Source organism: Loxodonta africana, chromosome 24 (assembly GCF_030014295.1).
Source record: "Loxodonta africana isolate mLoxAfr1 chromosome 24, mLoxAfr1.hap2, whole genome shotgun sequence".
Lineage (NCBI taxonomy): Eukaryota > Metazoa > Chordata > Mammalia > Proboscidea > Elephantidae > Loxodonta > Loxodonta africana.
The window spans coordinates 30,166,035-30,175,567 of record NC_087365.1 but is presented as its reverse complement, the minus strand read 5'-3'; the positions used below and the strand labels follow the sequence as shown (position 1 = coordinate 30,175,567).

Sequence of the window (9,533 nt, the reverse complement as noted above, 5' to 3'; positions counted from 1 at the left end):
CAATATGCTTTCCTAATTAGCTCCCGAACAGGCAACCGCTGCTGCGCTGGGACACAGGATAGGCAAGGCCAGTGTCCTGGAACACAGGGGAAGTGAGGTAGAGGGCCCTTGGAATGCTCTCCCGGGCGGGACCCTGGCCCCTGGGGGGCCTTCCTTCCTTCTCTTCTCATACCAAAGGGGCTGAGCCGGGTGGCTTCCTCGCCCACTTCAACTTGCACTGGCAATTCAGGCGATTCCCCTGTTGGTTTCTGTGTCTGAGGCAGACAGGGTAGGCTCCCGTTCACCCTATCGGTGTCCGGCCCACTGCCTGGCTTACAGAGGGTGCTTGGTAATCCACTGGTCTGCAAAACGGGCAGCCCCAGCTCAGGCTCCGTCCGAGGCTCAAATGCGGTGGGGTGGCAGAGCAGGGGACTCTGCCTGGGCTCTGGAGTCAGACTTCACTCAGTTAATACTAAATAGAAGTGTGAAATAAATACGTTTTTAAGTAGGCATAGGAACACACCCTGGAGAGCAGAGGAAGGCTTTGTGGCCCCTCTCCCTGCCTTCCTTCCCTTCCGAGCTTCTCAGGTCCAGGCTTTACAGGGACACGGCCCCAGCCAGAAAGAGCCAAGAACGCCCAGCTCCACTGACTAGCGGTCCCATCACGATCCTGGCTGAATCTGTAAAATGGCAGAAACACTGGCCTCCCCCCCCCCCCCCCGATCTCCCAAGGCTGCTGGCAGAATAATCAGGGCTGGGACTCCGTCTTGGCACCCCTGGGGCAGAGGAAGGAGCTTGCTTTGGGCTTTGAAGGTGGAGAGACTTCAGGTCAACCATTGCCCCTGCCACGTGCCAGCCACATGCCTTTAGGCGCTTGAGTCCTGCAAACCATCTCAGCTGAAACGGGAGGAAGAATACCACCCTGCAGGCTGGGCGTTCACAGCCAATGACGCAGCACATATATGGAGCACACAGTAGGTGCTCAGCAGGCCACCAAGAACATCCTTTCGGCACAAACTGACTTGCGCGTGTGGAAAACGGCTGCATCCTTCGTGTGCGAGCAAAAGACTGGGAACAACCTAAATGCCCATTACAGGGGATGGGTCAGGTGTGGTGCATTCAAAAGGTGGAGCTGCCACTAAAGAAGTGAGGATAGCCTTTATGTACTGATCCGGGTACAGAGTCAAGCTACCCTAAGGGGTTAAAAAAAAAACAAAGAGCAGAAAGTGTGTAAAATCGGCTACCGGGTGTGCACATCTCCATCTTTGCTCGATCATTCACAGGGGACTGAGGTGGCCTGCAAGGAGAGCCAGGAGGCTGGAGGACAGGGCTGGGACAGTGGTTTTTCACCCTTTATGCTCTTGTACCTTTTGCATTTTAAACCATGTGAATGAATATATTCCTTATTCAAAAATAAATAAAATTACAATTCTTTTAGCCACTACATCAGACACCCAGCAGTTGTTTGAGAACATTTGATAAGTGAGGAATTGTGAGCAAAGTTTGACTGTCTCTACCTCCAGAGATAGGGAGCGCCGCCACCTCTCCCAGCCCCACCCTCTTTAGGGCGCAGAGCAGCACCTGAGACACTGTGCCTCTTCTGAGGTTCAGGAGAGGAACCACTTGTGACCCCCGAGGTCCCCAGGTCCCTCCCTTCCTCAGTTGGGACCATCTTTTATTTAAAAATATCTTTTATTTTAAACCCACCAACTCTCTCTCTCACACATACACATATGCACACACACACGCACAGCCATGCACACAGCCTCCTTTACCAATAGTCTTTGTTTTTCCCAAAATTCTGCCTTGTCTCTGATCAGCTGGGGCCGGGCTCCACTGGACGGGTCCTCACAGCTCTCCAGGGCAGGATCAGGATGTCCCAGAGACCTGCCCAGAGGGTTAAGGGCCCAGGCCATTGTCCCCTGATCCCTACACAAAAGAGGGGTGGGTTCGGCTCCAGGGGTCTTCCCCCCTGTCCAGCCAGTGCTGGCTTCTGGCCTCCTTCTCTGGGGTCTTGCTTGGAGCAAATGCTGCAGGGGCCCTGGCTCATCTCCGAGGCACTCGAAGGGGGGCCATGCCCCTCACCTTCAAGCAGCTGCCTCCCATGTCACGACGGCCACCCTGCGGGAGGGGAGAAAGAGGTGTTGTGTTGGGAGGTTTGATCAGGTCACAGGGAACGCCAGAACTAAACTCTGTGTCCAGCAATAGGGGACTTGATAAATAAATCACCGTTTAAGCACATCCTAAAGTCTTCTGCAGCAGAGAGCAGAGGAAACTGTTTCTGGACTGTTAGGGAATGACTGCCGAGATAACATCGTTGAAGGACAAAAGCAAGGTGCGGAACTGAGTGACTGCTTCTGTGAGCTGAGGCTTCTAGGGAGAAGGGTACACAGGAAATTGCTAACGGGTTTCCTCAGAAGAGGGGAATTCAATGGCTGAGAGGCAGGGTGGGAGGGAAGCTTTTTTACTTTATATACTTTTATACCTTTTTTATTTCTTCCCTATGTGATTTACTGCCCTTCTTAAAAAAAAAATTTATTTCAATACATTTTAAGGCGTAACATTTTACGTTAAAGGGCAGGAGTTCCCACTGCCTGACCATACACCCACCTTCAAAGGCAGTCTGTGATTCTGGCCTCCTTGCCTTCACCCAGGGTGTTCATCCTGATAGGTATACTTCCTCCGTTCTCGTCTCCCTCAACAGGTATCTCTATTCCTGTCTTTGCCTAGCACTTCCCGCCTTTCTGAGGACACTCCAAGGGGATAAACTCAGAAAGGGAAGGTGGGGTCTCTCCTTTGTCCCTCATCAGGCTGGAAGCTTGTGGGGTGGCAGGAAAAAGGAGTTCTTCACTCTGTGGCCCCAGCCCGAGTCCAGGGCCTGGCATGCAGCAGGTGCCAATCAATGCTTGACTGAGTGGTACCCACTGGAAGACGAGCTAATGACAGCAGCCCCTAAAGCCACCAGCCCTAAACCTCTCCAGGGAGCACTCTCTACCAGCCTGCTCAGATATATTCTGAGGTCTGACACGGGGGTTTCATTCTTATAATAAACCAGAGAGGCTCCAGAAGCTAGGCCATCTCCTGTAGAGAGGCTTTGGACAGCTAAGCGAGGGGCCCAGGGGCACCTTGCCAGTTGGTAAAAGAGCTGGGCTGGAAATCTATGTCGTCCAACAATCTGTCCTGTTTCCGGACCACGACGGTGTCTCTGTCCCACTGTTAAGCCTCCCCACTTCCCTCAGAGCCTGGCTAGGAAATGATGGAACAGGCATCTTTCTCAGCCCATCTAGTGAAAAAGCTGACCATCTGGGAGTTCCTTACCCTGCCCTCTGCCCCCCTCCACTCCAGGGCCCAGGTTGGGGCAGATCCATCCAGATGTGAGCCCAGCCTCCCTTGAGGCTCTCCCACCCTGGGACAGCATGTTCATTCACAGGCAGGGCTATTTTGAGGGCTGAGGACACGCTCCCAGCAGAGCCTGGAGCTTGGGCTTCTCAGACAAATTCTTGCAGAAGGGGCTGAGCAAGGCGGATGGGGGTGGGAGGGGGTGTACTTTTGAGGTGGGGGAGCAGAACACCAGCCTCTCACCCCTTCACTCTAAGTCCTCAGGGACAGACAGAGTCACCCCCACTCCAAGTCTGCAGGTCATCTGGAGACCTGGGTTCCCTGAAAACACTGGGACCGCTTCTCTCCCTGAACTTCAGTTTCTTCATTTATGAAATGGAGGCAAAATGATTTTACCTGCTAAATGTGACTGCAGTTGTGAAAGAGGTAAAACTGCCAAGGGCACGCAGAAGAGGTCCTGTCCAGGCCCCAGTTCCTTTGTCCCTTAGGGACTCAGGGCCAAGGGTCTCTGGGAAGCACAGAGGTTAGGAATTGGGCTCTGGAGTTGGACCAACCCGGGCTTGAATCTCTGCTGTCATGGACTACCTGTTGGCCCTCGGGCAGTGACGTCACCTCACCAAGCCTCCGTCCCCCACCTGTAAAGTGGAGTTATTACGAGGATGACACAAGTTAACACAGCTAGAACCCTTGGTGCAGTGCCAGGGACGTTCAACGAATGTTCACATTATTATCAACGTCATCTGGTAACGGGGCCTCCTCGCCCTCCCATCCTTCTGTACCACCTCTGCACTCTGAGGTCGGGACACCAACGGGGGACGACTTCACAACATGATCGTATCCAACCTCCACCTCCAGGAGATAAAGAGGAAACAGGTAGAAACAAGAACCCCCTTTCCTTTTCCTGCTTGCTAGTTCAACGGCACTGGGTGTTTGGTGGGTAGTTCTACCACAGGGTGCCATATCTAACCGCTACTTAAACTGGAGGAGCCCTGGTGGCACAGTGGTTAAGCGTTCAGCTGCTAACCAAAAGGTCAGCAGTTCAAATCCACCAGTCGCTCCTTGGAAACCCTGTGGGGCAGTTCTACTCTATCCTATAGGGTTGCTATGAGTTGGAATCAATTTGACAGCAATGGGCTGTTTTTTTCTTTTGGTTTACTTAAACCAGAAGATGCTACAGGGAACGGTTTCTATGGCGACCCCAACTCCAGACCAGCCAGAATGGGAGGGAGGTGGGTAGCTCATGGTGAGGGGATAGGGTCTGGGCACTTGGAGCCCTATGGCCCCCAAAGCTCAATGCCCACTCAGGGCTCCTGAAGACAGCCGGTTTTCTTCCAGTTGAGCCTTCAAGGGGCCAGAGCTGGCCAGGATTGCCCCATTAGCCTACTCCCAGAGGAGCCTGTGGGGTTGAGCTCATGGCTTCTGCAGCCAAATTTGGACGGATTCTTAGTCCCACAGACAGATCCCAGGGGGGCAGCCAGGCACAGGCAAGACCCTGTTAGCTGTGGGACAGCCCAGGGCCTGCAGAGAAGCCCCCCAGCCTACTTGCTGTGGGCGTGGGCATGTGGCAGACACACTTTCTCCTCCAGGCCCTCCCACATCAATCTTTTCCACTTCCCACTCAGGCAGGCCTGAGTTCGAATCCTGACTCCATCTGTGGCTGTGTGTCTGTGGACCACGGCCAAGGACTCTAAGCAGGTGGAGATAACCGCAACTGTTCCTTCCCTTGTGTTGGGGGAATTTTAATAATAACAATGTGTGAAGCATGCCCAGTGGAGGTGATCAGAGCTCAGAGACTGCTGTGGCTGTCCTCGCTGGCCAGTCTCTGCCTCTCTCTCTGTGCTCCCACCATCTTCAACTTCTTCCCATCTCCTTCTCTGTCTAGGTCAGGCTTGACCCAGCTCTTGCTGTGCTCCACTCCTAGAAGACCTTTCCCTACCCTTCTGCCTACCTCCCTTCGCAAGTATCCTTGAGGAATTGAGCACAGAGGCCCGGTCAGCTCTCACCTCAAGTCGGGGGGCTTCCTCTGGGCTTGACAGTCCGGTTGCGCCCCTCCTCCCCTCCCTTGCCCATCACACCACAGCATCTTTGTCTTCGTCTCCCTGCCCAAGTCCTGCCAGGGTGCTGTGAGTTCCTGACTGTGGTGGGTGGGCACCTACAATCTGCTTCTCTAGGTGTATTCTCAGTGACCTGAACGAATGGGTGAAAGGCAGCCAGGGTGTTTGGCTGTGGGCCCAGTTAGCTCTTCACACCCCAGGCTGGGCACTGACTGGGGCCCACGGCTGTGAGCAGCAGCACTCTGAGAGAGGGTACAAGTCTGAGTCTGTGAAAACTGATATATGGAAACTAGGCAGCCACAGGGGTGAGAGGCCAGGCTGGGGAGTCTGATGAGCCGGTAGGGGGTGGTCTGAGGGCAGGACACAGAGGTCACCACAGGACATGGTGGAGAGGGGACCTAGGTCAGCCATGAGAACCAAAAGACTGGGGAGTCAGCAGGCCTCCCTCCAACCCCCCATGCCCTTTCACTAGGTAGGTGAAAGGCTGTGGGCCAGTCAGGTCTCTCTCAGCCTCGGTTTCCTCAGATTATGCGTATGCTGCTACCCAGCCCCATCTACCCTCTGCCAGCCTGACTTCCATGCTTACCTAGGGCACCTGGCAGAAGCTTAACTCCAGGTCTGCTCAGAAACCCAACGGTGCCCCTCAACACTCTATCCCTTTCGGGGCTGGATATCCTCAGGTGACCCCCTTCTTCTACTGCTCATCAGCTGGTGAGCTCGGGCTCTTGGTTGGGGGTTTATGTCACCTTTTCCTCTCAGTTGCCTGCCCTTGGGTTAGGTCTTAGGATAGGTCTTAGGATAGAGGCAATCAATTCAAGGTAGGGGTAGCTCAGGGCAACACCACCCCAGTCAAGCAAGAGCCTGTGCCGGGCTTCCAAGCTGAGTAAATGTGGGTGTGGGATTCTGACTCTAGAGCCTCAACAGCCATAAAATGGGCAGAACTTCCTGCCTGGCAAAGTTCTTCCAAAGGTAAAAGAAAGTACGAGGAGATTACCAAGCATATTTTAAGAGCCCAATAAAGGATGGCTTTTGGTATTATATCCCTAGGCCCTCACCCCAGAAGGGGGACGTCCCAGCACACCTTCAGCTGGACAGTGTCCTTCAATGAGCAACCTCCATTCACTAATCCAGCGCTCTGTCCTTCCCTGCACCCCTTGGGTTTTGGGGACGCTAAGCCAGTGGTCCTGTCCCACACCAAGACGGGGGCCCGGGGAGCTGTACCTCCACTAACTCCACGCCGCTTCCCCTTCGCTTCACGGGGGGGTCCCTGCTCCCTTTTGCCATCCCCACAGAGACCCTGTCCACCACCAGCCTCCGACCCTGCGCCAGCCGTTCAGGGGTGCCGCGCACTCACCCCCTTGCGCTGGTTGCTGAGGCAGAAGGTGCAGATGGAGCGCGGCTGGCGGCTGCCGTCGGCGGCGGAGGAGACCGTGCTCTTGGCGCTACCGGCGGCACGGAAACACGGCTGTCCGTCGTCGGCCGCGTCGCCCAGCAGCAGCACATTGGCCAGGTGCGCGATGTAGCTGGACGCCAGGCGCAGCGTCTCGATCTTGGACAGCTTGCGGTCCACTGGCTCGGTGGGGATGAGGGTGCGCAGCGCCGTGAAGGCCGTGTTCACGCTCTGCGTGCGGTCCCGCTCCCGCGCATTGGCCGCCTGCCGCTGCCGCACCACCACCACGGGGCCCGCGCCGCCGCCAGCCCGCCGCCCGCCCCCGGGGCCCGGGCCGCGCCGCGCCGCCTCCAGGCCCTCGCAGCAGCCGAACGACTGGTCGGATCCGTCACTCTCGCTGCGGTTCTCCTCGTCCTCGCTCAGCAGCCGCACGTCCGGGTACAGCACGTGCGCGCCGACAGGGCGCAGCAACGCGAACGCCATGGGCGCCCGCCGTGTCCCTCCAGCGCAGTGTCCCCGTATCCGCCGCGCCCTACCGTGCGCTCCCGCGCGCTCCCACCGCCCCGCCGGCCGCCGCCTTATAGCCGAGGGAGGGGCCAATCGTGAAGCAGTCCTGCTCGGGGGGCGGGGGGCGCCACCATGGCCAATGAGGAGGCGCCCGCCGCCTCCGGGCCAATGGCGATGCGCCCGCCGCCTCCTGCTTCCAGGTTGAAAGCGGCCCCGGGAGCTGGTGGCCCGCCCCGAAGGCTCCCTATCTTAGCTGGACGCACGGGACAAATGCCTGGGAGCAGGGTGCGTGGGGTGGAGTGTGCCCCGCTTGCTGTGGATCGGGCATCCGGACTCCCAGTTCTCATCTAGACCTGCTGGGAAACCGCAAGTCCCTTGCCCTCTCTGGGCCTCAGTTTCCTCATTCGGAAAGTGGGTCGCAGAGAAACCAGCTCGGGTGTTACTACCCTCAAATTATAATCCTGTGGGTCCGGCAGTTTACACGTACGTAAGAAACGGGGAAGAGGCGCTTTTGGCTTTACGAATGCCCGGATCTTCCCCCCCACCCCTACTCAGCAGATCTAGAAGGGGCCCAGGAATCTGCATTTTGTACAAGCAGGTGGTGGTATCCACGGAGAACTCTTGGAGAAAAGCTATACTGTTCCCAAATACGGATTGCAGGATGTTACCTCTTAGCCGACAAACTTAAAAAAAAAAAAAAAAAAGGCAGTAACACCATTCATTCATTTAACAAATATTTGTTAACTTTCTGCTATGCCAGGCCTGGTTTTAGGTCTGAGGATGCAGAAGTGAACAAAACAAACTCTCGGCCTTCAAGGAGCTGACAGTTTAGTTGAGGCCCTACTGTGTGCCAGACGCAGTGTGGGACTCTACTACTACATCCTGCTGAGGTCCGCCAGGTGTAGCCCCGCTTTGTAGTTAAGGGAGCTCTCACTTGCAGCCTTACAGGTGGTGACTGGGGCAGCCAAGCCTATCTAGCTTCACTGTCCCGTCCCCCACCCCCCGCAGAATAAAATGGAAATTTATCTCACTCCTCACAATCCCACTATGAACTGCTGTGGTCTCCCTGGTCTCTGAACCCCAGCCCACCCCAAGCTATTCCTTCTGCTTGGAATCTCACCACCAACACACACACACACACACACACAACACACACTCACACACTATCTTCCCTCAATGTAAAGCTGTTCCTCCCTTCAAAGGAACCTTAGATTGTTCAGCCTGACCTTCTCCTCCTCCACCGCCTCTTCCTCCCAGCCTCAGAGCTCCTGGAAAGAATTCCTGAGCTGATGATGGCTGGTGGGGTTCCTATGTTACTCATGCCCACTTCGCGGCTCCATTCTGGGAGTTGAGCAAGCCGGCATCCACTTGGTCTTGAAAATAACCTCCTCATCAGCTCAAATGGCAGCCGGAGTCCAGAGAGGGCACTGGCAGTGGAGATGAACAGCTTCCAGGTGGTTTGCCTCTGTCTGCCTTTCTGGCCCTCAGTTTTCTCCAAGATGCCTCCCAGCTCTGCGGTGCTGTGCTTCCCCGGCTTCCTTGACCCAGGCCAGAAAGGGCTGCCGGGGTGGGAGGTGATGGGGCCTGAGGAGTTTCCCTTGGCTGTTGGAGAGCAGCCTCTTAAATCTTCAGCCCCCCCTCCTCGGTGTCTGCGGGAGAGTCTGTTCCCACACCTGGCTTCCTCCCCCCACCCCCACCCTCCCCATTTGACCATGACCTGGGCCAGGCTGGGCTTTGGGGAGAAGGAGAAGGAGGCTGAGAGGCCCCCTCCCCACAGGGCCAGTCCCACTTGCAGCCCCAGGCCAGGCTGCTGCTTCCTGAGCTGATGAATTATTACCAGGAGATTTCCTTCCCTGTCTGCGCCTCCTCACAGGGGCTCCCGGCTCCCTTCACTTTCGCTTTCTTCCCCTCTTCGCCCCTCCTCTGCCCTGACCCCCCAGTCCCCTTGAAATTCCTCTGTCCAATCCCTTCCCCATTGCAGCTTGACCTTGAGATGCCAAACGGGGCGTGAACTTGGCCGGAAGGTGGAGTGAGGGTTTGCCCCTCACTCATTCATTCATTCACTCCTCTGGCAGGTTTGCCTCATGGGACTCTGGGAGTAAAATAAAACCATGAATGAGACGCCTTCTGCAGCTGAGGGGAAGGTGAGCTGTAAACAAAGAATTCCAGGACAATGTGGTTGCAGCAAGCCAGAGTCTGGCATTAGGCAGACCCGATTCCGGCCCAAAGTTAGCTGCCTCTGGGGGTCTCAGTTTCCTCTGAAA

At 56.0% G+C, this 9,533-nt stretch overlaps 1 protein-coding gene across 1 annotated transcript; it reads right to left on the bottom strand.

Moving 5' to 3' along the window:
- Nucleotides 1-756: 756 nt before the first annotated feature.
- TCF15 (transcription factor 15) lies at nucleotides 757-7,268 on the bottom strand. Its single transcript, XM_003411628.4, has 2 exons — nucleotides 6,727-7,268; nucleotides 757-2,100 (listed from the first exon to the last, which is right to left on the bottom strand). The coding sequence occupies exons 1-2, from the start codon at nucleotides 7,243-7,245 to the stop codon at nucleotides 2,026-2,028; spliced, it is 594 nt and encodes a 197-aa protein (XP_003411676.1). The 5' UTR covers nucleotides 7,246-7,268; the 3' UTR covers nucleotides 757-2,025.
- Nucleotides 7,269-9,533: the final 2,265 nt, after the last annotated feature.

Coding starts and splice junctions, on each gene's coding strand:
- TCF15 (XM_003411628.4), bottom strand. CDS start 7,245: ATGGCGTTCGCGTTGCTGCGCCCTGTCGGCGCGCACGTGCTGTACCCG. Junction 2,101..6,726: donor TCAGCAACCAGCGCAAGGGG/GTGAGTGCGCGG, acceptor CCCCTCCCGCAG/GGTGGCCGTCGTGACATGGG.